We start from the raw sequence: 27565 nt of genomic DNA, 5'->3' as shown, positions 1-27565 counted from the left end.
GTCCTTTTGCTAAGAATCCTTGCGTCGGGGAACTTTTTGGAAAACGCAGTTTAACTTGGGAATTCGTAACGAATCCAAAAATATAGCATCCATCGAGGTAAATTTAAAAAGCACTAAAAATGCTGCACAGTGTTATTAGTCGGGACACCAACCCGACACAGCGTTCGCACTCCCTTTAGCTGAGTGACGGGTATTAGATAGTCGGGACAACAACCCGACTATAGCGTTCTCTCTTGTTTTTTTATTGTAATAAAACATTTTTTAAATTTACGTAATAAATAGTTAGCTAGTTTTAACATTAAATGCAATAAGGAACATTTTAATGTTCATTTTATTTTATGCACCTCTACAATACATTTTTCTCAGTGCATCCATGCAAACAAACAATAGCTGGGGACGAGCCTGTCGATTTCATTTGATATGCGCCTTTGGGCCATAAAATTTGACACAAACGCAGGACACCCATTGGGCCGGATTTTGGAGAGGACTAGCAGTCCTGACCAAAGCGTTGCTCATTTGCAGTCGTTATTAAATTGCGTTTTTCAAATGGGACACAAACTGAAGTGATGCAGCAGCAGAAACAGGAACTTTGGCAGGGGGCATTGGCATTTTAATGAACTGATGCATTTGGCCAACTGCAGCTGCATTCGGCCCGAATCTGGCCCTTTGTGCATTTATTTGTTTGCCTTGGCACTGATTGTATTTGCATTTGTGCGTGTGTGTGCCATGGGCAAACGTTCGATTTGGTGTAATGAAATTTTCTAATCAAAGCGTTTTGTTTATTTGCATTTGGTCATGGGCGGCGGAGGCTGCCACTCCTTTGGATCCTGCTGCGCTCGGCTATTCGGCTGTTCGGTTTTGTTTGGCTTGTTGACTGCCCGCCATTGTTTACATTGGGTCAAAGGTTGTCACTTGTGCAAATACTAATTAGTTGTAATTAGGTTTTACATATGCACACCAGCCGCAAAACAATCGCTCCGAAAGTGAGGGGCGTGGCTTAAGGCTTAAGGCTTATTAATCGATTGGTTAATCTTGGGGAAAATTTCATTGCACTTTGGAGAAAATCTTTAAGGAACTTGGAAAAAATTTAAAAAAATAAAAAAAATTATAATAATAAACACAAAATAATTCAATGACAGATGGCAAAAAAAAAATTAATCATATAAAATGTTGAAAAAAATTTAAGAAAATTTTAAAAGTAATTTCATTTACTTTTCTTCTAGAATAATTACTCTTTTATATCACCAAACTAATATTCATTTAACGTAGCATTATAATTTTAGCATTAACAGGACATACAAAGAAATAAAATGGATTGTTGATTGTAATCATTATTGTAATTCAATATTGTCAAGGAAAAGCCCTTCTTAACTTTTTAATTTTTCGTTGAGTTTTCTTAGCTCTTTAATTTAATCTATGCATTGCTTTTCATCCAGCTCAGCCCTAATCGCTTTGATGTGGTCTCAAATTAAATGCCATTTTGTGCGGCCAATTTACATATTTTGGGCAAGGCAAGGCAAAAATGAAACAATAAGCCATAATTTTTATATAATTAACTCTATTCCCCGTTTGGCGCCACACAAAGTCTTTGAAAACTCATTTGAATATAAAATTCATATTCAAATTCAAATTTTCGCAGCTCTAGCTTCTCCCCTTGGCATCCTGGCAGCGAGTTCAATGAGGTGTTAAACCATAATTTGCACAAACGCTTCGCTGAGCCAACCGCCCATTCACCATTTACCACCCAAACGGCCACGCCCCCTCATCCTCCTCCTCCCCAACGCCTCTTTTACCGCATATTTGCATTTTGCGCGCTTTAATTTTTACTTTATTTCTATTCGCGCATTTTTGCGTTGGCTCTTTTTAAATATTTCCAAGCTCCATTGTTCTTTTGCCCCAAAGTGTTTGGCCACAATTACGCAATGAAGTCGAACCGGCGGGCTCGGGTTTTGATGCATCCACCGCCATCACAGTTAATCGCCATGAAATTTGTGGCCCATAAAATGGACACTGGCCACGCGTAATAGCCAAATTTTATTAGCTTCAATTTAACAATTTGTGGCTAAGGCCGAGGCCACTCCACGGACTTTATTAATATTTAAACAAGGCAGACATTAGACTTATGACTGCTGGGCCCTCTGCAAAAATAAGTGGACCCCATTTCACCTGGCGCTGCTGCTGCTGTAACTGATGAGGATTCAGCTCGAACAAAGGAGCCACACCATTTTAATTTTTCACTTGGCTGAGTGCAGAATTAAGACATTAAACGAATGCGTCGCACTGTCCCCCGCCCCTTGGCTTATAATGAAGTTGGGGCTGGCACAGCTGTGCCAAATCCTCCGTCCTCGATCCATCCCATCTCCAGCAAGTCCTGTCTGTCTGCCCGAAAGAAGACTGTTCCCCCGAACAACTGATTTTAATAACAGTCATCCGCTGCCGCTGTGCATAACGATGCGTAACCGTCGACAGCGGAGAGGGGGCGTGGCGCGGCATTTGAGCCACGTTATGACTTTGATTCATCAGGAGGGAAAGTGGCTGGGAGCCTGCGACAGCCGCTGACCTGCACTGCCAAAGAAATCGGGCAAACCAAGTAATTCACCTACTATTGGGTACAAATGTTCTTGTCCTACAAATTTTACAAATATTGATTTTTTTTGGCATTAATATCGATAGTATCGTTCAGATGAATAATTTAGTTTACATGATATTATTGGCGTATTTTTAGAAACACAATTTTTTTCAAAAAATATTTAGGGTGTTCAATTGTAAAGTGTAAAAGTGTAAATCAATTCCAACAACAATTTCTATACAAAATAATTTTAAGGCCTACTTTTGAGCCACCCTCCAGGATTTTCGAATTTTTGCATGTAAACTTTAGTCATCCATTTTTTCGCAGTGCTGGCTCGCCATTTGCATACAAATGGGCGTTGGACTTTGACGCATAAGTTCGCTGGCAATTTGCTTATAAAACGTATTCTAATTGCCAGCAATTGCGACGCGGCGACAGCAGCAGCAGGTGGAGCTCCTCTTCTTTTCGCCGGCAGTCGTGGGTTAAGAGCTCAGCGGACTTAACCCCAACAATTCCCCGAGCATGCCACACTCAACGGATTCGGCGGATAAATGAAAGAGGCAAGTCCGCAGCTCGCAACTCGCCACCCTTGTCAGCGTTAGTAATAAAACTTTATTGAATTGTATTGATTTTAAAATTATTACCATTGAGGCGGAAGTAATGCAATGTAGCTGCGCGCATATGTATAGTTGAGTGGGTGGGTGTTTGGGGGGTTGTGTGTGAGTGAGCGCTCAAGTGTGTTCTAGCAACGGCTGTTGGAATTTAACAAACAACAACATTTTCATTATTGTGTGCAGCTCAGTGCAGAGAGGAAAAAAACATGGAATATACCGAACCCAAACAAAGAGCTCAGTGAAAGGGACGGTGGGGCGTATTGTGCGATTTGGCAAAGGGGTGCAAAGGGGATTCACATTCACAGTTACCCCTTGAAAGTCCCCTTTGTCGTCGTCTCAAGTGCTTAACTTTCCATTTCGCTGTGTGCGCTGCAAAGTAGGCAACGTTTTCTTGGAACGCAACACTCACACATCCATACGCGCAAAGGATTCCCTTTGGTTTTAATGAAAATCTAACATTTATTGTAATTTTCCCTCTGTTTTTCCCTCGCTTTTTTTTTGTTTGGTTTTGGTTTTGTTGTTTTTGTTTTATTTTTCCCGGCTTGCCGTCGTTGTTGTGTATTATTCGAGTTCGGTTTGGCACGTGCACAAATGCAGCTAATCGAGTGTGAAAATTGCTCTGGGTTGCCCCAGGAATTTCCTTTTTAAAGTTTTCCTGCAAAACGGGCTTTAACGGAGAACATTACATTTTTGAAACCAAAAAAAATAAAACGAATATTTAGAAGTGTTTAAAAGCATTTAGAGGAAGAGGTAAATTAATAATTTTGCAATTACACATTTAGTAAAATGAATTTAAAAATATTTTTATTTTCACTCAGGTATTTTCTTACGTTTGCTTTGTCTTAAAATTGTGACTTATACAGCTACAAGTATTTTTTGCCATATTTTAAATATTTGTTTTCTATAAAAATATTTTAAAGCAGTTTTAAGTTTATACTTTCTTTTAAAATGGTGAAACATTTTGAAGTGCTCACCACTAGACCTCCGGTTATGCAAATCCATTCGTGGAACTAGTTCCGTCGGGCAGCCGCAAAAGCCTGCTCTCGGTTCCCAGAGCCGCCAATTCATTTCTATTCATGCTATGCAATTGAATTGCCCAAGCTGCCGTCCCAGGGCTGCGCTAAAGATTGCCTCCCCGGCTTATGCATATGCACACAGGACACAGGACACAGGGTCCCCGTTTCCGTTATTTTTTGTGTGACCCGCTCACCTGTTCACCTGTTACAGGCAGGATATTCCTACCTGTGGTCGCCTCCAGCAGCTGCCTGTGGCCAAAACTCTGTTTGCTGGCTCCTAACTGAGAGCTAAGCCACAGTTTCAGATAGTTGCATCGCCCGGCTCTTTGCACCCACCTTTTCCCAACCAGCTTTTCCCCGGCTGTCTTTCCCTCCAGCATTTACCCTATTTTGCCCTTGTCGTGTAAAGACAGCACTTGCGGTTGAGTTGATCTGACCGCTTGTCCGGGCAAGCCATAATTATGCAATTTCTTGTCAACATGCTCTGGACGGAAAATGCACAACGTGGCCGAAAGGGGTGGCCGTGTGTGTGTGTGTGGGCCGAAACAAAGACTTGAATGTTTTAGCTTCTTGAAATTGCCAGACATTTAAAGGCAATTATGCAGAGTGAGCAGAGTGCCATCTCTCCAACTCACAACTTTTTGCGGTGTTCTCGAATGGACACAGGAGACATAGGCAAGGACATAAATTATTCATGGCTGCATTTTCGGGTCTCCAATCAGGAGCCTAATTTGCCATGCTTAGCTCAAAACGAAATGCTCCAATGAATCCTACACTCCGATTGGAGCACTGCAGGAAAACTAAGATTGTTGATCTAAAAGGAATTCTAACACATCACTGTTCCAAAATGTTGTATTAAAATTATAAAAATTTTTGGAAACTAAAATTATCACAAACAATTTAAAACGTAAGATAAGTATTGCAGTATAAGAATGGCAATCTATTGCCAATTCCCGAAATTCGCCTTTAATATTATAGAACTGTAAACAATTTAAAACTTACTATATCATATTAAAAAATGTCATTATAAGGTATTTTCTTGCCTTTTTATGCAATTCACCTTTAAATGCTTACTTGTCAATCGCTTTGCCATTTCGAAAAGGTAATCTTGATTCTAGAACGAATTATTTTTTCAGTGAAGTAAGCAACATGCATGTATTTATAGTCCTCAGATTGGAAGTGTGTGTGAGTAAACATTGTAGGAAATTCCCTCTTTTTATGCTCATGAAACCTAATCACACACACACCCGCCCCACAAACACACTGCCGAAATGCCATTAAGAGGCAGGCTAAGCCAGTTCGTTTGACTGTATTGGCGAGTGCCGTTGTGTGGGTGTGCGGCAAGTGTCTTATCTACTTCCTACTGATATGTTTATGATGCCAATGCCACTGATTATCAACTGCACAAGCCAGATGAAGATTCAGACCGGGAAGGAGCTCTAAAAGGAGCATCCAAGAAAACGAAAAGTTATTGCAATGCGTTCGTTGCCTCAGCGGAAAGTTGTCATGACATCGTCGTAGTCGCAAGTAGGGGTAGTGCCATTGGCCACAGATTATGATTGAGTTTGTTGCACACACATACACTTGGCCAAAGAATCTTGGCCTAAGATTAAGAATTCATAGAAGAATGGATAAGAATTTTGAAAAAATATTAAAATATCAAAAATCAAGAATAAAATATTGTGTGAGGGATTTTTTACTGTCACTAACTTTATTTCTAAGCCAAAAATTAGAATAGAAGATTGTTATGCGACAAAAATATCTGAGTTTTTGAAATCACTTTTAAATGTCACTTTTAAATAGGTGTCTAAAAGTATGCAACAATATATTTTTAGGTTAAAAGGGATATGATGTCTTTCGTTTTTTTTTTCTGGCGGAATATTTTATAAAATTTCTTGTGTAAATAAATTTTGGAATTTAGCTAAATAAATTCTAGTGCTAGGGTATTTTTGCCGAGTGTACAGAGGACTCCCTCGCTGAATGGCGTCATTTGTTTCCTGCAATGTCGTGGAACAGGGAGACATGCAAAGTTATGGCGGTGAGGAAGGTTCCTCTGTTGTCGTCAAGCCATAACGCGCATCATTATTAGGCGAAAATTATTATGGCACCCGCTGGATATCAAACAGCATCCACATTCCCATCCCCACCTCCTCGTCACTCCTCAAGTTTGATGGCATAACGACTTTGGCCAAAAGGGCGTTAGGAGGAGGCGGTGATGGGGGGTAGAAAATGCAAATCTCATCAGTTGGATTTATGACACGCATAATTTTTATTGTGTTTGAACTGCCAGCGTTGAAGGCATCAGAAATTGGCACATGTCCCGGCATTTTTGGCCGTGCTAATTCAGGGCCCAAGATTTTGTAATTTTATGTCCTCGAGTAAACATTGCAAATTCTGCATTTGCTCAGTGCTGCCGCTGCTTAATGGCGCCATAAACAGAGACGCCTGGAGGCGGCCTTTGATTATACAGCAGAATAGATGGGCGATAATGGGTGGCAGGGGGTGGAGTGTGGGAGGTGTGTGAAAGCAGTAGCCCAAGGCATTCGACGAGTGTAATTAACAGGCCTCTGACACGACGTGTTCTAATGCGAATCCAAGTGCATGTATTTATGCCACCGCCTGAGGTCTTCACCTGCAAATGTTCCGACTGCTGTTGCTGCATTCGCAATTAAGCCGCTTATTGTTACACACACACAAAATTGATTGACGAATTATGGTATTCTAGTAACAAAACTATTTAATTTCCATAATATATAGTTCGCTTCGATTTTTTAACGGGTTGTCTAGGTTATCTAAAATTTTTTACGGTGTCGTATTACTTAGGAATATTAAAGTAGGGCTTAAACCTTGAAAATGTAAATTGAAAGTAAGGTTAAAACTCTGATTTCCCATACGATTTCAACTAAAAGTTTAAAACGTACTTTAAAATTTAACAATAGGACGAGTGAAAGTCCCTAAGGGTGACAAATTGAAAATAAAATGGGTTGTGAATTTCAATTAACTAACTTTAAAATAATACCTCTTGAGAACATTTGGCTGTTGCACATAGTTATTGATGTTGCTTCAAGGGTTAAGTTTTCTTGAGCAAATCAATTTGAGAAATTTCAGATGAAGTCCTCTGAATTAAGATATATTTTACGCTCCAAGGATTAGTAATTTTTTTTTACCAGTGCATTATCCGGTCGAACACCTCGCGAACAGAGACAATGACCGCCGCGGGCTCACCGAAAGACATCGGCCGAATTGAGGGAGCTTTTGGTGGATTGCAGGGGTCGGGGGTCTGCCACTACAGGTGGTATGGAAATTATACTCGATAAAAGGGCAACGGACACTTCCGGCGAATCCACTCCAGGAGGTGACAGCTCCGGATGCAGTGACGCAGCACCAGCTGATCGAACCGAGAGAGCCGTTTTCATGGCCGGCTAATAAGTTAACAGCGGCATAATGGGCTGTTTCCTGCATGAATTGCCAATTATAGTTGTACCATTCCACCTACCAAAGTCACACCACCCCCCCTCCCCCCCTTCTTTCCATCCTCGATTCAATTTCTGACCCCCTATAGGGGGATTCGTTGAAAAAAGTGCACTGTCAGCCGGCCTGGGTTTTCTGGTTCGCGTGCCACAGTGATTGATGATCATCAGGATATACACATATACATGTCCACATAGAGGACACAGTAAAGCAGTGTGTGTGTGTGAACCATCTAATAGAACAAGTGGCAATTGCCATATCAATGATGTTGCCATGCAAAACCAATTTGGGGGGAGGCTAGCTTAACGAAATTTAGTTGTGAATTATTTAACAATGAAACCGGCCTCAATTAAATTCACAGATAATTGGGTTGGACATAGAACCAATTTGCTCGCAAATAGGAAACATGAATATCTAGCTAGCCTATAAGGGTTCAACTTAACAGATAAATCAATAGTAGAGAAGTTGAAACAGTTATTAACACAAAAAGCATTTTAAAATAGCTGCACACAAAACTTAACCGAAATTTTAGTGAGTTTAAAATAACAATATCTTGTATCAAACGTATTTGACAACTTTTTTGACGACAATAAATTCAGAGAACATTTAGTAATAATAATACTTAAATCGAATCAAATTTTAGTGTGCTCTTTCAGATAGGTACATAAACACTTTAAGATTCATAAGTATAAAAGAAAGTAATTATTTTTAATTAATTAAATCATATGTTTTTTATTTTTCGACAGTAATCATTAAAATAAAGTGGTTTTCATTAGCGAAACCCCTTAAATACATAAGCACACGAATGTTTTACTAATTGCATTTAGTAAAACCAAAAATACATGGACTACATTATGTAGCCATGGAGAAACGCAACTTATTTCGGCACTCACCTAGTTGTGAAACGGGGTGAAACGATTTAAAATGTTTTAAGCCTGGAACTAAACCCGTAAATTCCGATCGAATTGAATTAGTTACAGCTAAGAGCCCCCGCAGCACGCACAAAATTGCCGCCACCCCTCAGCAACATGCAACAACCACTCGAGGCACAGCAACAACATCAGTAGCAAAATCAGCAACAACAACAGCAGCAACAGCCCGCAGGCAAAGCCAGTAAAATCCATTAACAGCCTCCAAACTGGCCGCAGTGTTAATGATTGCCGCTTATCTGTTTCTGCAAACGATTTCGGGTGGCAAATGGCACGCCCCACCGCCCACTACACGCTGGTGTTATTTATTAATTACAAGGTTTTAAATTAATTACGCAGCTTAAAATATTAACATCGCTGCCAGGGAAACGGCGCTCATTTGGTGGGATGGCAAGTAAGCGAGTAAAACTGCGGCAGATTGATTTGGCAGCTCAGCGACTGTGGACTGAATACCAAACGAATTTGGCTGCCAGAGCTTTGTGGGTAACCATTAATCAGGGGAGCAAAGAACACGAAAATTCATATCTCCTTCCCCTGGGGAAAATGTTGCCTCCTCTTCTTTTTCACACATCAACTGGCAGAAGTAAACTTTTAAAACTGTCAAATTGCTGTGTGATTTGCTGGCAAATAATAAACATGTTTAGCGAATAAATTCATCAAAACTAGCTACCGAACGGAGCGGGCACAGGAGTGGGCGAAATCAACCGACAGGACTAACGAGGAGCCAACAACACACACCCTCGCAAACTCGCATACGGAATGCAAACAAATGGAAAACGTCGACAGCACACGCAGGTGGCGCACGCAAGTCCCAGTGGTTTGATTTTCGGAGTGGGTGGGTGGTGCAGGGTGGCCATGGGTGGCCATGGGTGTCCTTGGGTGGTGCTGAGCACAACAAACAGAACTAACGAAGAGTTGACTTCAGTCGCTGTCGCCGCTGCTGTCACCTAAAATGCAGCGATTTCCGCTTTTGCTTTTTTCTGAATAAATATTACTTTCACAGCGAAAAATAAAAAACAACTAGTGTCTTACAAAAATAGCATGGAATCACAATTTGTATATCGGAATACCAAATTAAACAAATTATATTTACAGAAAAATATAAATTATTTTACTACCAACAAAAAATAAATATTTTTGCAATAAAAGATAGTTTAATTTAAGATTTCCGTGTTAAGTATTATATCAGAACTTGGGATTCCCAAGGTCTCGTGTACACTCAAAAAAGTATTCTCTGAATTATAAAGATATTGAGTGAATGGCGATTTAAAAAAAGTTTATGGTATGTTTTTTCCAAGAAGATAATTTTTCTAACTTTTTCTAAAGGTTTTGACCAAAGAATTCTAAATTTTTTCTCTTTGTGCCATTTTGTATCGTTATGGATTGGCCAACTGTTTGTTATTGCATAGAGTGTGCACTCTAGATGGGGTGATTTGTACCCACTGTTGGCCATGTTTCTCTTGTTGGCCTTTTACACAGCTACTTTGGTGTGTTCTTTTTCATTGACTGATAACTTTGCCTCCTGTTGGTTGGCCTTTAGTTTTCTCCTTGATTTTCATTTACCGGGATGGGATTCCCCTTCCGCCCGTCTGCATTTCGTGGCCTACAGATTGAGCGCTTAATTTGTTAAGCCTCGAAAAGTAGAAACTCAAACAAATCAGAATATCTGACCGAGAGTCAAGGCGTGTTTGCCTTTCTACCTATGTACGTATGTAAGTCCATTGGGACTGTGTGTGCTCTTTTTGCTTTTTTGGGGTTCCGGTTGGATTTGTGGGTGCCCAAATGTCTGGTGGCCGCCTCTATCAGAGGCGCAGCTTCAATCAGGCACCCATACGTATACGTTATACCATAGAGAGATGGAATTTGTGTGGCTGACATCGGGGCACGTTGTTTGTTCGTTACGTTTTTACCCATTTTGAGTCCTTTTTGCCCCGGACCGCTCACCTGTTCGACCCGCTGGCCTTTTGGCTGCTCTATTTTTTGGCTTTTGATGTGCAGGAAGCTCATCATCAAAGGATCCCCCAGCGGACGTCGTGATAATTGTGCTTGTGTTTCGCATTTTTTTAACCCATTTATGCTACCTGCATGTCGCATTTTCTTGAACTCCCTGACGCTCGATTTTCCGGATTTTCCTTCCTCTTTTTTTGCGTTGTTTGCACTTGACTTTTTGCCGGTTTCTTTTGCCTTTTGGCCATGGCTATGTGTGATTTTATACCATTTTTTTGTGCTGTTGGTGTTTCTGTTTACCATTGGCAAATATTGACCCGCATTGATTGTCGTTTTTCCGCTTGTAAATTACTGAACTGAGACGGGGATGGATGATGATGAGTTGGAGGTCAGGAAGGGGTTCTCCTAGCAATAGACTTTCTCTTTTTCAGGTCGAGAAAATATCCTATTATTCTAATATCTAATAGTTTTAACATTAATAACAAGTTGACTTTCACTTTTTTGTATGAAATAAAAGTAATTTGCTGACTCTAGAAACTTCCAAGATAATAATAAGGTACGGATAATCCTTGGAATTATTTCAGAGCAGACTTTAACTTTCACCGGGAAAAAGGAAAGTAATTGGCTGAAGCTACCGAAGTTCGGTAGCCCATTAAGACCATTTAACAGTTACAGTTATGACTGGCACTGCCACAATATTGAGCCATTTTATGTATATATTTTTTGTGCGATTCCTCTTTATTTCATTTTTGGCGTCATCGTTAAAATGGATTTTATTATTTCCGTTGGCAGCGTTATTAATGTTGTTGTTCTGCTTTTGACTTTACTTCCGGCCCGCACACACACACAAGCTCATTTACCCACCCACGCATATACATATACACACATGTGTGTGTGTGGGCCAACAATTTATATTTTTCAATTAAGCAGCAAAAATTTTACGCTTTGTTTCGTACAACTGTAATAAATTTCAACTACCCTTATTGCCTCCCTTTTTGCTCATGTTTCACTTCATTTGGCCGCATATGTACTGGCATTTCGATTCGGGTTTGTTGCCATTGTAGCGGTAGTTATTTCCCAGCTTTCCATCTTGCTCTTATTTTGGCTGCAAATTTCCGCGTTATGGTTAAATTTTCGTAGCACGCGTGTTGATAGCCGCCCTCGGCTTAATTAATAATTTTATGAAATTCGAATGCGGGAATATTGTAGCTTTAGAAAATGGTATGGCATTTAGCTGATTTCAGCTGCGAAAGTTTGATTGAATGGGAGTTGGGGAGGTGGAAATGGAAATGTAATTGGTTACCAGTGCACAGCTAGATAAATTACATCCCAATTAAGGAATAAATAACGAAAAAATATTTCACAAATTTAAATTTAAATTAATATCACAAACAGAAAAATAATATAAGTGTGGATAGCATATAAACATCCCAGCTAAGTTTGCATAGGTTTTTTCATTGCATACTTTTAGCCACCCCTATAAATGATTTAAAATCTTATAGGCGTTTTCGGAGGCACATATATTTATTTATATTTTTTAGATTCCGGTAAAAAGGGGACCGAAGTTCTCGACTTAAATTTTAAAATTAATAAAATCGTTTGGTAAGGAATTGAAGTTCATTCGCAGACAATTTTCCGCAGTATATGATTCACCCTGGACAAACGCAGTGTGCATAGATACTCCTGTATGCGCAACGTTCGCACACATCCCAGCCAACTTAACCCTCCATCAACCAGTACCATTAAACAGCTCTTGTTGGCTGTAAAGTGCTCGTTTAGCACAACGCTCTTGTTTTTGTTTCTGTTGTACAATCATCAAACGGTTTAGCTGTAAAACTAATTGCATTACATCAATTTTTCTGTTAAAAGTCAATAACCAATCAAACCCCAAACCCCGAACCCCGGAACCCGCACAGAACATGGATGAAAGGACTCATGGACAGAGTTTCGGAATGGAGCGCGGGTCAAAGTTTGAAAACGTGCAGTTAAATGCACAGAGACACGCACACACAAATGTAAACGTTTATATATATAGAGAGAGTGATTTAGAGGCAGGGGAGACAACCAGTCGGTGGTCAATTTAATGGCAGCGGGCTGGGGCTTTACGGTGGTGTGTGCGGATCCATTGAAGAGACGGATGTAGCGACGAAATAATGACAGGAGTAATCACATTAGCCCCCAACAAATACTTTTGCAGGCGGCGCAGGGTTGCCATCGCCCCGGAATAATTGTTTCAAATGAAAGTGGTTCGCAGGCAATCAAGAATGAGATTGCCATTTGCAGATTATCGAATTTCGCCAGGAGTTTTGCTTCCTGCCGACAGTGGAGGAGTTAAGAGGATCTTGCAGCGAGATGACAGCCCTGTCAGTGTCTGCGTTTTACACTCTACAAAAAATCTTTATAAATTGAAAAGGTTTTGAAACTTCTTACTTCAAGCACCTTTTTTTAAAAAATCCCTATTAGAACTTTGTTTTATTACTAATGTATTATCATAAAAATTGTCTTTATTCATTTTCTTAAAAATAAATACTTGGGAATTAGAGGGAGAAGATCAGATTACATCTGTGTAGTGGCTATAGGATGTTCTCATTTTCTGATTAGGGGTTCCAAGATTTCCCTGAGATCTTACATTATTTTTCTGACACTAACTAGTTTTTCTTCAGTGTAGCTGCACACACAAAGACCATCGCGCTTTCCCCAAAACGCAGCCCCGATGACGTGTCCATGCAGCCCATGTCAACATGACCCCCGACCTTCGACCCCAAACGCATACACAAACAAAACCTATCCAAAGGGGTGGGCAGTGGGATGAAAAGGGGGTGGAAGGAGAGGGCGGGAGATGCGGCGCCAAATGCTGACGGCGCACAGTGACCAGTTGACCAGCCCTAGACGAACGTTAAATCGTTAATTGATTACGGGACAACATTGATTGTTGTTGTTGATTTTTATTCTCCGTTTTTTCAACCGATTTTGTATGCTGTTTTTTCCCTGCACTTCTGTCGGTGGAAGTGGAAGCTTTATTTGGCCGAAGGATCCTCGTACGAGGACGAGCTGGAGTACAAGAACTGGATATGTCCTGCAGCATTTTAAAACTAATTGTTAAGCAAGCAGGCATGCCAGTCGAACGAACATCCATGTCACGTACGCACAAACCGCAAATACAGACAATCTGGTCGAAATATAACCGGCAGCCAGTGAACAGGATGGAATCGAGCAGATTCCCGGGGCTGAGGGAGGGATTTTGGGGCCCAAAAACGTTGCTTTGAAATAGAGAACGAACGGCAGCAGTGACTCCTGTAACTGATATTGCAGTTAAGGCGGTAACGAGTCTGCCGCCCAAGGAGCAAAAAACAAATCGACCGCTCATGCTGCTGCTGCTTTTGCTGCTGCTGCCACTCAAAATTCTGGCCACCCGAAAAAAGGGCCAAAGGGCTGTTGGCCAAGCATGAAAATAAAATACGAATGAGGTAGCAGCAGTACGAGTGCATGGCCAACTCCTGACGAGCATTTTAAGCAGCAATTATTTACTTTTACTTGATGCCGAATGACAACAACATGGAGTTGGCATAACAAGGCCCTCCCAGCATAAATTCAATTTAACTATTTTGCAAAATTCATTACCGAAACTCGTAGCATAAATTCCAGCTGTATGAATGCATTCCCAGGGCGAACGACGAAGGGACGGAAATCCGAGGAGCTCAAAAAGCCAAGGCACCAGAAGCAGAAATGGAGCAACATTGTCTAGGTTACTAATTGATGAACTAGAGTGTACGGTATAACACGTGTATAGCAAGTTTCCCAACAAACGCCGAGCCAGTAACTAAGCAAGTAAATACACTCATGCGAAATGTGGTATAGGAATACCAGTTTTGGTTATTAGAAATTGATTTCTAAGGTTTACTTATCTTAGATATTTCGAATATTAGCCATTTTATGGAAATTATTTCTTAGCTGACTAAAAGTATGCAACAATATATATTTTTAGACCAATAGTGATATGAATTTATACAGAAAGACGACTATCCGTAATTCACTGCATACTTTTAGACACATATTTTGACATTTGAAAGTGATTTCAAAAACCCAGCTATTTCTGTGGCGACCGCCATAAGTTTTGTTTTAGATATTTCGAGTTTCAAAAATGTAAACGAAAAAAAACATTTTCCTTCTTACTGCAATTCTTAGATTAAAATTAAAAATAAATACAGATACAACGTGATTTTCTTATTACTAAACTCCACATCCTAATGATGATTGTGCTTAACTTTTCTGCGAGTGCACTATGGGGCATTTGACCACTTTTGTTGGCCGAAATTAATAACTCGGTCATTTCAAAAGATATTGACTTGAAACTTTACCAGTCGCCATTTCTTATCCCCCCGCATATTATATATGATAATCATCCGGATCGGAAAACTATATCATATAGCTGCCATAGAAACGATCAAATTAACTTTTCTGTTTTTGGAGATAAATGCACATAACTTTAGAAATAGCAATTATGTAAGTTTTTAAAACAATATTAACAGTTTTATACAAATCGGACGACTATATCCCAAAGGTTTAAAAAAAAGGGGCAAATGCAAGAATTTACTTTACATTTGTACGACTTTTTGTTCAAGTTGTAGCGGAACTTTCGTTTTAAAGCCGCTAAAGTCCACTTAAGTTAGTCAATTACAAAGCTAAGTATTTCTACTATATTTTGATAATAATTTAAAGTCACGAAAGTCCTTACTTCCTTAGCCACCAGTGCAAACGATAGGAGTTTGTGAAATTTGAGGTTATGGTCTAAAAAATTAAATTACAGAAAAAGTGGCAATAAGTGGCGATTCTGACCATATACATTTTAACAACAATTAAATAATCTACAAATCCCAATAGGTTCCAGAAGTGGACTCCGCTGGACTCACTTTCTTGCTCCATTTGAAAATTAGTTTTCTTACAAAAATGTACTTGTTAGACCACTCCCTTTAACACTCATTTGTAAGAAGAAACCGTCTCATTTTTGTCGTCGAACCACACAAATACTTAGTAAATAGCATAATCCTTTAAATCCAATCCAAAAAGTTTACTTAGATTGCTTAAAAACTCAAATTTAAAGCACTTTAAAACTGCAAGCAAAAAGTCGAAATTCAACAGCTCGATAATTGCATATCGAACAGCTGATTTAAAAGCTCCTACCTTAACAGAGGCGACCTCTATCGGATTTCTGTAAACGTAACATTGTTAAATGGTCTTTTGTTAACACATCCTCAAACAACATTTTTTGTTTTAACGACTTTTAAAAAATGGGTTTTGGCCAACCAAAGTGGTCAAATGCCCCATAGTGGAGTGTAGCAGCCACCACGTAGCGCTTGTTATTTTAATTTCCGCCTAAAAGTATGCAACAAATTGAAAGGATTACACAAAAGTTTATGCAATGCAGCAGGAGCTACAACAGCAGCAGCAGCAGCAGAGGAGCGGTAGAGCAGCAAGAGCAACAGCCAACAGCCAAGAGCCAACTTAAAACGGCAAGACAAATGCGACAATTTAAGCGCGTTTTGGACCGCTGGCACGCCAGCAACATGGCATAAAATTAATGTCAAGCAAAATGGGGAAACGGCAAAAGCAGCAGGAGCGTACGGAGCCAAAAGGAGCCGCAGGGGGCCGAAAGCCAGCTGAGGCATCGCATTCGTTCCCATTCGCCGCCTCTGCATCTCTGTCAGCCAAAAACGGCTGCAAAATGATGTGGGCCGGGCTGGATCGGCTTGCTTTGGCCTGGCTTTTGCAACAGCTAGCCATGTGTGTTGTGGGCGTTGCGAGTGCAACAACTTTTGTTGCATATTCAGCAGCAATGGCTGCAACGTCCCAACAGCAACAGCAACGGCAAAAGCCAGCGCAATTTCGTTCATTCGAAATAAACTTGGCAACGCTTATATGGCCGCATTTTGTGGCAAATAAACTTGCAACTGCCAGCCATAAAAACTATGTCGATGTCGACAAATTATGCACGACAGAATAAAATCCTTCATTCAGCTGAAATTTAGCACCGACTTGTCAGAGTGACTTTTGGGCGCCCGATGATGACGCTCCACCACTGGGCCCCCAAAAGCCAAATCAATGAAGCATTCTGGGGATTTTAGTCATCGGAAAACGACCTGGATTCAGGTTGCACTAATGAAGGCATATTGTGCGTACATGTGCCAGCATGTGACGATGAGAATTTTCCTTTTTTGCTGATTTTCCACATTGTACTGGCTGCACTCCGGGTTAAAAGATGGCAACCAAGCCCGAAAACTCATATCTTTGGAATTGAGGTGCAAAGGTATCTTTGCTCCAGTGGATTTTTTTTTTTCAATTTTCCCAATACTGAACCATGATGTTACTTATGAAGAAACTTTAATGAAAGGCTATGAAACAATAGGCTTTAAGGATTTGCCTTTCAGTTTCATAAAGGGTTGTGCAATTTGTTTAAATGCAGTTGCAAAAGAAGTGGCGCTTTCGAAGACAACAACAACTGCAAAATAAAGGCTTTTTAATATAAAATCTTAAAGTTCCCTAATATCATAAATAAATATTTTATTGTAGTTATTTTCGACACATACTGTACCAGTTAATTTATAAAGACAAGTCCATAGAGCCTAAGAGGCCTGAGGACCCCAACTGATTACCTCAAACAGGATTTGGAGAATTTCATCGACGTTAATACTCTTTTGATTCAATTTCCTCAGTGGGGTTTGCAGTTGTTTAGAATTCTGTGAAGAAAAAAGTTATTAAAAATACATTTAAAAGATATAGATAGGGATCTTACCCTGGCACGCTGCACCAGCTCCTTAAATTCCTTGTTCCTAAGAGCCTTGTAGAGCTTGGCGAATTCGCTACTCTGCCGCATTTTTTGTGAAATCAACGAATAGATTCTGGTCCTGGGCAAACTTTGAATAACATCCCAGAGAAAGGTCGTCAAATCGCGCCTTAGCATAAGTTCCACTGGTACAGTGCGCGACAGTTGATAAGTGCGCAATCGAGTTGGCAGACTGTCCACCAGGGTGGTGATATCATAACCCGAACCGTAATCGGTCAGATATTTAATGATATTCACAAAATCGGGAGCGGCACGAACTTGCTGCCAGGTCGTCGTGAACTCATCGCTGCGCACAAACTCAACTGCCTGACGGAACTTGGGATCGAAGATATAGTATCTGGCGGCAATAAATCCGATTCTTCGCCGGGGAACCAGTGCTACGAAATCCTTTAGATCCTCTCGCAAGCCCCCACAAACGGAGGCCCAGCAGCAGATCGCTGATATCACTAAAATAACCGACACGGAGGTGGAGAAAGCCATTATGCGACTATTAGACTTAAAAGAGCAGTTTTCGCTTATATACTGCTGTGGGTACAATATTTACCTTTGTCTCTTACAGAGGGGGTGTGCCAGGTGTTAATTGAAGACTGTCACCAGTCCCATCAACTATTTAGACCGTAGAAACTATTACACAGCCGAAAAAGTAGGTATACCTGGATTTATAATATTAATATTGTTGTTTACCTAAATAAAAATATTTAAAATCACTTCATTTAAAACCATAAACAAAAATATACTAATCTTAAATATCTATTCTTTTAATAGTGAGTTATTAAGTCAACTTGTTTAAAAATTAATAATTAAACCCATTCGGAATATTTAAATTTATTCTGATAATTTAGTTATTCACGTTTTTTCAATCATTATAATATTATATTTTTTTCCACTGTATACTTTTGCTTTCACCATTACTGGGAATAAATACACAAGCCACTATATCTGTACCCAGTATTCAAAGCAGCGACTTCGCACATGATAAACAAGATGCATGGTCAACAAACATTGGCCAAACCTCGATAAATCAAGTGAGACATTCTTTTGTCTGGCCCAAACTGACTGTAATTGCTCCCATTTGTGCATTAAAAATAATGATTGATTCTGACTCGAAATGCATTTCCTTTCCCAGTCCCAGACAAACCGAGCTACATTGTTCTGTTGTCTGTAGAAGCCGAAAAATTAGAATTCAATTGCGTGATTTATGCATTCGGCAAATTTACGAGCCTTCTGAGAATTCCATGCCCATACACCCACCACCTCGAACCGAAGAAATCTACACTTCATTAAAGCCAACCACGAAACATTTGTCTGTGCACACACTGCATTGAAGCCAAAGCTAATATAAATGATAAGTTATATCTAAAATGGATGTAGGCATTTTCAGAGAGCTAAATGGAAAACATAATTAGGCCGCACTACTCAATTTGAATATACTAAATCTATCTTAATAAAACTGTCCATTAGAATCGAATAATAAACGCAGAGGCAAAACCACTCATTGTAAATTATAAATGCATTAATAAATTCAGTAGCGAACTGTAAATCATTTCCTTCTTGAAGAGAAAATATTTACTCAAAAGCAGAGATTACAAAAAGATCCGTTCTCATTACACAATATTTCCTTCTTTAAGAGCATATAAAAAAAATAAATAAATCTGATTCTATGAAAAACGTTGATTCACAGTTACAGCCTATACATAAATATTTTCCTGATAAGTGGTACTTTGTTCTTAATACAGCTGTTAATTTCCAGCAATAAACTCATTACTCAGTTGCATTCGAAAGGTTCAAGATGAAGCAAACAGTGAGCGTTGTTCTAGTGGTTTTTTTGATCCTCGGAAGCCAAAATTGCATTGCATTTGCTTATCTTCTTGATAACAACTGCGGCATATCGAGATATGCCTACCGAATAAGTGGAGGTCAGGATGCTGATTTGATGTCTGCCCCATGGATGGCATATTTGCATACGAACCCTAAATTTATTTGCGGTGGCTCGCTTATCAACCATTGTGCGTAGCAGAATTAAAAATTATTTCTAATGCAACACATTAAAATTATTAAATTTCTGTTTTTTTAGGGTTTGTCCTGACAGCTGCACATTGTTTCAAAGAACCCAACGCTAAAATGTAAGTAGTATTTATAGTTTAATAATATCCTAACTACTTATCCTTATTTTTATAGATATGTTCGGTTGGGAGAGAACGATTCGAGACAACGAATTGATTGCGATGACTACGACTGTGCGCCGCCGCCTTCAGAATATTGGGTAATGCAAAAGTTTATCCACCCCTACTATAAAACAGCCCACTATTATGATATAGCTCTGATCAAACTTAACCGGAATGTTATATACTCAGGTAACCTCCTCTTCCGTATAATTAATTTATTAATTATATTTATTTATTTTATTCAGAAAGCATTCGACCGATTTGCTTGATTTTGAATCCACAATGGCAGGGATATCTGGACACAATTCGACACTTTATTATCTCTGGGTGGGGAGAAACGAATAACACTGAAGTAAGCGAAAAACTTCAGATTACAAAGATTCCTCAGATTGACCGTTGGACCTGTCGCTCTTATTATGGATACAATGTCGATCGAACCCACATTTGTGCAGGCGAGAGTAAACATTATGTGGGCAAGGGCGATTCTGGAAGTCCACTGGGAAGTATGGTGAACTATGGCTACGATAGGCGTTTCTATCAATTCGGCATCGTAAGCCATCTTCGAAAGCCTTTCCTAGGCGTCTCAGTATTTACGAATATTTTGAGTTACTCCAATTGGATCTATCAAACCATTACAATTAATACAAGCTATTCGTAGAAGGGTTTTAATTAATGAGTACAAATAAAACTTTTATAAATAAATCAAAAAATTATATCTTAAAATAAAAAAAATCATTAAAGTAAATACGAATTCCAAGAATTTTGATTATATTATTCCATTTACTAGAAATTGATAACGGATCGGTAATACTTGGGGGTCAAGAACCGCTGATAAGCACGAAACATATTCTTTGTTATAGTGTTAAGCCTCAGTCAGTTTCGTTTGAGAGCTTCATAATGAAATACATGCTTGGTCTGCTCGTTTGTTTTATTATTGGTGACCAACTTTTCCATGGATCGGCCACATTACTGGACCCAAATTGCGGCTTGAGTCGATATCGAACACGAATATCAGGCGGCAGGGATGCGGAATTGAACTCAGCCCCATGGATGGTATTTTTACATGATAACTTCGAGTTTGTTTGTGGCGGTTCGCTGATTACGAGCGGTTTGTACATTATTTGGGTTCTTGAAAATCAAACAACTAATTCTTAATCAATATACAAACACTAAAAAAGTTGTAATATAAGTATTGGATCAATAATTTAATTTATTTTATATTGCAGCTTTTGTTCTCACGGCTGCCCATTGTGTTACTCCCATTCCCAAGCGATTGTTAGTATTCTGACGAGCTTTAAAAACAAATCAAGTTCTTATTGTTGTCGTTTCATGACTGTAGAGCTGCTCGATTGGGCGAGCTCGATTGGACCACAGAGCGGGACTGCAATAACGCTTATATATGTGCCCCAGCTTACAGGGAATACACGGTTACTAAAATATATACCCACCCGCGGTACAGGTCGATCCTTTCGCATGATATAGCTCTGCTGAAACTGCACCAGCCGGTGCTCTATACAGGTAATCGGCTTTTTCACTATGAACATTTCTAATCTATCCCAAAAATCTCTTTTTTCACAGAGTCTATCCGACCAATATGTGTGATAATGCCTGAAAAAGTGGACGAATGGTATTGGTACGTGGATTCGGTGAGGGAGTTCACTCTGACCGGCTGGGGTGCGACAGATACGGTTCCGGTTAGCCATCGTCTTCAGACCGTGAATCTCACCCAAACCGGTCGGGGAACCTGTCACGACCGATACGGGCTTGCGGTCGATCATACCCACATCTGTGCCGGAAATACCGATCATTATGCCTGCACCGGTGATTCCGGCAGCCCACTCGGTTTCACAATTAAGTATGGTGAAAGGGAAGTCTACGCTCAAGTCGGGATTGTTAGCAGTGGATCGGAAGCTTGCAAAGGAATAACCGTCTTCACAAACGTTGTAAGCTTCACCCAGTGGATTGCGCGTACAATTTCATATGACGAGAGATACATGACGCCTTGAATATAGAAAAAAAGAAATGGTTTTTAGAAAAATATAGATATGTTTTAATGATCACAATCATTATTGTTTGGTTACCCAAAACTGTCTTTAAAAGGTCAAAGTACGAAAGTTCATTAAAAAAGTTTAATAAGTATTAAGTAAATTCCTAAGTATTTTTAGATCTGTCAAAAAATTAAAGGGAATAATTTTAGATTTTTTGTATCATTAATTCTCAATATATAGGCTATGAACATGAAGATAAAAAAAGACGGAAATATTAAATTTCCGTCCTCTCATTTTAGGTTTGTTCTATTGTAATGCAATAACAAACCGAAAATCAATCCATACCCCAAATTAATGTTAAAGCTGCAAATCAGTTTTGGGATCTCTTTTAATCTGAAAAGCCGCACAAAAGGCAGACGGCAGGCAATAAATTTGCATCAATGCTGCAACAATTGGCAATATTCTGTGGCAAAAGCAAACAAATAACCGAGCAGAAGGTGAGGTTGTTTCGATTGTGAAAGGATCTTCCGTCGCCGGGCCATTTCCCCCTCTAACCTCTAACCCCAAAAAGAGGCAGCCAAGTAACGTGTGTTATGTGGGGCATTTGGCGGTTTTGAGGACAAAAAACGGAAATGGAAATGGAAACGAACGCGTTACGTGTGTTTTGGGGGCCCCAGAAGTCGACTAGAGGCCTCCATCCACCATTCACCACCCACGGAGCCATCAGAACCAGGAGAGTTGAATTGTTGCGGTTGCCGGGATGCCAGTTTACTGGTTACCGTGCGTAATAAGCTGCAAAACGCTTTTCGGCCCTTGTGCCTTTTTGGCCATTGTCCTCTTTGAAGTTTGTTTATGATTTTCGGATGCTGCACGCACAACAAAAAAGCGTTAACCGCATTAGATTTAGATTTCGCCGTATTAGTGAGATTTATGCATTTAGGAAATTAAACATCCTGTGCGGGTGGACATTTTAAATTTCGCTACCCCCGAAAAAGCTGGCTTAAAGGTGTACTGGGCGTCATTAATTTGAAATCATGCGTAAAATCGCGTAATGTCGCCAACACGCCCATACCAATGCCATTACACATCCACAGCCTCAACCCAGATTCTCAATCTGATTCAGATTCAGATCCAGATTCACCGCCATAGCTACATATAACCATGGCAATGGCCATGGTCTACTGTATCTACTGGCCTCAGCATCCTCCTTGCACACTCATTTGTATACAAAAAATGAATGTTTTTGCTTGTTTTTTTTGCGCCGCCTACTTGGCAGTGTAATCATGTGTGTGTGTCTGCGCAAGCACTGAGAGAAAAAGGGAAACTATGGTCGTAAAAAAATACTTGCTTAATAAGCCACATTTGAAGGGTGAGATTAATTTGTAAATAATTTAAATATTTTAAATAGCTACGAATCTTATAAATATAATATACATAGTTCCAAGAATTCTCTTCAACTACAATAATTATTTGCAAAAACTCATAACTCATTGATCTTAAGTAAAATGCAAGAAATCTAGCAGTCTTTTGATAATGTTATTGACCATTTAAAATAATTTTATATTTTAACTATTTGGAAAAAATAATATTTGTAGAACAAATTATTATTAATTTTCTTATCAGACTTTTAAAAGTTTATTGAGCATAAAAAAAATTTTATTTTAAACTAGCTAAGTTTATTTAGAAAAAAAATAATCTTTTTAGATTATTATATTATTTTTCCTCATTATTTGTTCAATGCTCCTATTTTCTTTCAGTGTTTTTCTGCGTCTGTGAATGTGGGCTGGCTGTTTTTTATTTGGGCCCATCAGCACGTCGGTTGGCCCGCTCGGCTCGGCGGAAATGCGTTCGACCACATCAATCACGCGACATTGACAAATGTGAATATTTTTGTTGAAAATTATATGCGGTGGGTGGTGGGCGGTGTGAGGTAGGGTGGTAGGGGCTGTTGGGCTGGTTGGCAGAAGGCTTGCTGCACCAGAAAAGCGGCCAAGTGGCTGTGCAAATTATTGGCTACAATAGTGCTTCAAATTGGGCAATTTATTGCTTTATTGCTTTTACGTGTTTCGTCTGCGGCTTCGTTGCAATTTTTGTTTTTTTTATATATGTATGTATTTACCCCCTTCTGCAATTCACTTTTTCATTATGTCGCCTGCAGAAATGCACTTGTTGTTGCCGCTGTTGTTGCAGATAATTGCAAATTTAATCATCGCATAAAGTTTCAAGTGCGGCCAGGTTGTTCGTGGGTATTATGGCCAAATAAATTCCTCTGATGGCAACTTAAAAAGTATTATGAGGATCGTAGTGCCGAAACATAAATAAATATTTGTGATCCTAGCAAACTGTCGTTCGAAATGAACACATGTCACCTGGTCAGTTGTTTTCGGTTAGTTCAGTTTCTCGATTCCAGCTCAGCGGAGCTAACACTGCTTTCGTTTTTTTTTTAAATAAAAGACACGATTTTTGTATTATATTTTTCATTCCCTTGTTGAGCAGTTGATCAGGTTAACTGTTACATTCACTCGATCGCGTTACCAAATTGCTGTATAGTGTATTCAGAACACTCTCTGAATTCGGTGTAAATTACCAGCAAAGTTGATCCAAATTGCAACAGAAGATGTCTCGATCACAGGTGATCTCTTGTTTGCGCTTGAGCCGTTCCACTTTGGGATTATTCAGGTGCCAGAAGGCACTCTTTTTTGCCAGAGGACCAGGTTTTCAGCAGGTGAGTTGGTATCTTTTTTAAGTGTTATTGGGATCGTTTATAAAAAGGGTTATCTTAAAAATTTAAGATATATCTATGTAAAAACTATTAAATTATTTTACGTTATACAGTCATCAATTTAATATAATATTTTTAGAACCACTACACCGAGAAAAAAAACCGTTCTCATCGATGTTGATTTTAGTATTTTCGATCACAAAACCTAGCCGAGATCGAAAATACTAAAATCAACATCGATGTCATCTCGGTTTTGAGAATGGTTTTTGAGTATGTGTGCTATCGATATCGAGATGACGTCTTCTCGGTTTCAACATCGAATCGATGTCGATTTTAAGATACAAATTGAATAAGAAGAAGAAAAAAAAATAATTGAGGAATCGGGAATTTTGCCTCTTGCACCCCCTCCTGTCCCCGTCGGTGTTGTTGTTGGTTCCCCCCGTTTCTCAACTTATTTTTCTTTCCTTTATTTAAACACATGGATGACGTCACACTATACTATGTTCGTATATAAGAACACATTTAGTTTCAAATTTTAACTGAAACAATAACTGAAATTATTATATTATTAACAAATGATAAATATAAAATTCAAATAACTTACTATCTTGGGAAAAACACCTTTGGTCGGTCGTGGGAATCGAACCCGTTGCCTCACAGTTTGCAGTCAAACACTCTACCAGCTGCGCCATGGAAGCATCACATGAGGCGCTGTACAAAGTTCAATCACGTTTTGTTCTCTTGGGTTCTTGGTTTTTACTCTTATTAAGCCATTTATGTTTGTTAGATTAACAAAATCCTAATTTGTATTAAATATAAATATTAATGAGTAAAAAAAAAAAAAAAAACGCAAAGAATTTCCGCCTCGACGCGGGACTGAACACACACTTCCGACTATACGCTTACAAAACATATAATCCGCACGCTTTAGTCCCCTAGGCTACCGATATCATGAAGCATGACTGCCCGATAGCTACAAGAGAGGAATTCCGCCTCTCCGCCCTTTTCCTCTCATTTTTTCGATGTCTTTTCCTCACGTCCCTCTTCCACAACATAAAAACTGAGATTGACTTTGACTGGGAATACTAGAATCAACACTGCTTTCATCTTGATATCAAGAAGAAAAAAGTGAGAATACGAATACTAAAATCAAGATCGGTCGATGTTGATTTTTTTCGTTCTCAATTTTTCTGGGTGTAGGTTACAAAATTTCTTTTGCCATAAATTCTGGAACATTTCTTATTATTATTTCTAAAATTTCTTAATTATCTTGAAATTTCGAATATTATTTCTTAACATGTTTTGAAACCCCCAGGTGAGGTGCAAAAGCGAGGATGGCGGCTGCAACACCTGCAACCTCCAGGGCGTGGTGGTTGGCCTCTATGCCAAGGACGGTGACAAGGGTCTAAAGTTGTCCCCGGGTGGCGAGAAGTTCGACGATCGTGTCAGCGGCAAGATCACGGAACTGATCAAGGAATCTGGCCTCAATGGGGAGCTCGGCGTGGGTCGACTGTATCAGAACATAGACAAGGAGTACTGGGCCGTGGCGGTTGTGGGTCTGGGCAAGGAGGGCGCTGGCTACAATGCCGAGGAGGTCATCGACGAGGGCATGGAGAACGTGAGGGTGTGCGCCGCCGTCGGGGCGCGGGCTCTGCAGATGCAGGGATGCACCACCTGCCACGTGGATGGCATGGAGTATCCCGAACAGGCGGCCGAGGGAGCAGCGATGGCCGTGTGGCGATACAATGTGAACAAGCGCAAGAAGAACCGCGTGGCCATACCAAAGCTGGAGCTCTACGGCTCCACGGATCAGGATGCCTGGACGAGGGGTCTCTTCAAGGCCGAGTCGCAGAATTTGGCCCGTCGCCTGGCCGACACCCCGGCCAACCAGATGACCCCCTCGATCTTCGCCCAGGCAACCGTGGATGCTCTGTGCCCCTGCGGCGTCTCCGTGGAGGTTCGCTCGATGGACTGGATCGAGACCCAGAATCTCAACTCCTTTCTCATGGTGGCCAAGGGCTCCTGCGAGCCGCCCATTATCCTGGAGGTCAGCTATTGCGGCACTTCGCCGGAGGAGCGGCCCATCCTGATGCTCGGCAAGGGACTGACCTTCAACAGCGGCGGCCTGTGTCTGCATCCGAAGAAGGGAATGGACGAGTATAGGGGAGCGGTTTCCGGGGCCGCCGTCTGTGTGGCGGCCATTCGAGCGGCAGCTGCTCTATCGCTGCCCATAAATGTTTCGGCAGTGCTGCCTCTATGTGAGAACATGCCTTCGGGAATGGCAACCAAGCCGGGCGATGTGGTGACCCTGCTTAACGGAAAGACCATGCGAATCAAGGACATCTCATTAGCTGGCACTGTGCTACTGGCCGATCCCCTGCTCTACGCCCAGTCGACCTTCAAGCCCAAGCTGGTCGTCGAGGTGGGCTCCATGGCCAGTGGCATTCGCAAGGGGCTGGGTGCCTCGGCCACCGGTTTGTGGACCAACAACTCCTTCCTGTGGAAGAACTTCCAGAAGGCCGGAGCTCTCACCGGCGATCGATTGTGGCGCATGCCGCTGTGGAAGTACTTCCGCAATCTAGTGGCCCCCACCAAGGCCTACGACATCTGCTCGACGGGGCAGGGACACGCCTCCTCCTGCCTGGCCGCCGCCATCCTCTTCGAACTGGTGCCCTGCTCCGACTGGGTCCACCTGGATACCCACGGCACCGGAATGCTGGCCCAGCACGGAGTGCCGCCGTATTTGCTCAAGGACTGCATGACCGGACGTCCAACTCGATCGATTATCCAGTTCCTTTACCAGATGGCCTGCAAATGATGCGGCCTCTTTTAAACGTGTCCTGTAAATTCAGTGTTGTATATTATCCATATGACGTCCCTACTTTTGGGTTAACTTGTAGAGTCGGTATGGTGTTGAGCCTTTACTCGAATGATGTGACGTATTCTGTGATGTCAGAACGGTTGAAAGCTTCAATAAAATAAAATTCAGGTAGCCAACAAAATTAACAAATTTAATTGAATTTAATTTGCTTTAAGTTCTGTGGATTCTTCATATAAGCATTTTCTTAGCCATCCCAAGTTGCTCGTTGTGACCTGGCTTTTTGGCCACCTTTATGGGCCTCCATTAGCCAGGACTAAGTGCTGGCCAGCAGGACTCGTTTTCATATGCCTAATTAGTGCCGGAAAAGAAGGCATATTCGGGTATTTCGGTACAGGACCTAATTGCTCCAAGAAAACGCTGGCTGTGTACGTGATGAAAAGAGATGTGAGGCTCAGCCCAGCGCTCATTCCTCATTAATGCGC

General features: G+C 40.5%; 4 protein-coding genes across 4 annotated transcripts; 3 read left to right on the top strand and 1 right to left on the bottom strand.

The window, feature by feature from the left end:
• Positions 1-17151: 17151 nt before the first annotated feature.
• On the bottom strand, positions 17152-17867 carry LOC108058993 (protein G12). The gene is made up of 2 exons (XM_017143987.3): positions 17337-17867; positions 17152-17280 (listed from the first exon to the last, which is right to left on the bottom strand). Exons 1-2 carry the CDS (start codon positions 17865-17867, stop codon positions 17167-17169), a joined length of 645 nt encoding a protein of 214 aa, XP_016999476.2. The 3' UTR covers positions 17152-17166.
• Positions 17868-19170: 1303 nt separating this feature from the next.
• Positions 19171-20226, top strand: LOC108058992 (serine protease grass). Its single transcript, XM_017143986.3, has 4 exons — positions 19171-19393; positions 19462-19510; positions 19566-19741; positions 19798-20226. Exons 1-4 carry the CDS (start codon positions 19177-19179, stop codon positions 20208-20210), a joined length of 855 nt encoding a protein of 284 aa, XP_016999475.2. The 5' UTR covers positions 19171-19176; the 3' UTR covers positions 20211-20226.
• Positions 20227-20445: 219 nt separating this feature from the next.
• On the top strand, positions 20446-21689 carry LOC108058986 (serine protease grass). The gene is made up of 4 exons (XM_017143980.3): positions 20446-20660; positions 20779-20827; positions 20892-21070; positions 21131-21689. The coding sequence occupies exons 1-4, from the start codon at positions 20450-20452 to the stop codon at positions 21556-21558; spliced, it is 867 nt and encodes a 288-aa protein (XP_016999469.3). The 5' UTR covers positions 20446-20449; the 3' UTR covers positions 21559-21689.
• Positions 21690-23939: 2250 nt separating this feature from the next.
• Positions 23940-27272, top strand: S-Lap8 (Sperm-Leucylaminopeptidase 8). Its single transcript, XM_017143973.3, has 2 exons — positions 23940-24265; positions 25578-27272. Exons 1-2 carry the CDS (start codon positions 24158-24160, stop codon positions 27078-27080), a joined length of 1611 nt encoding a protein of 536 aa, XP_016999462.2. The 5' UTR covers positions 23940-24157; the 3' UTR covers positions 27081-27272.
• The last annotated feature ends 293 nt before the right edge of the window (positions 27273-27565 follow it).

The sequence above is a fragment of the Drosophila takahashii genome, chromosome 2R, assembly GCF_030179915.1.
Source record: "Drosophila takahashii strain IR98-3 E-12201 chromosome 2R, DtakHiC1v2, whole genome shotgun sequence".
Taxonomy (NCBI): domain Eukaryota; kingdom Metazoa; phylum Arthropoda; class Insecta; order Diptera; family Drosophilidae; genus Drosophila; species Drosophila takahashii.
Note: the sequence above shows the minus strand (reverse complement) of the source record. Positions and strands in the feature narration are given on the sequence as shown.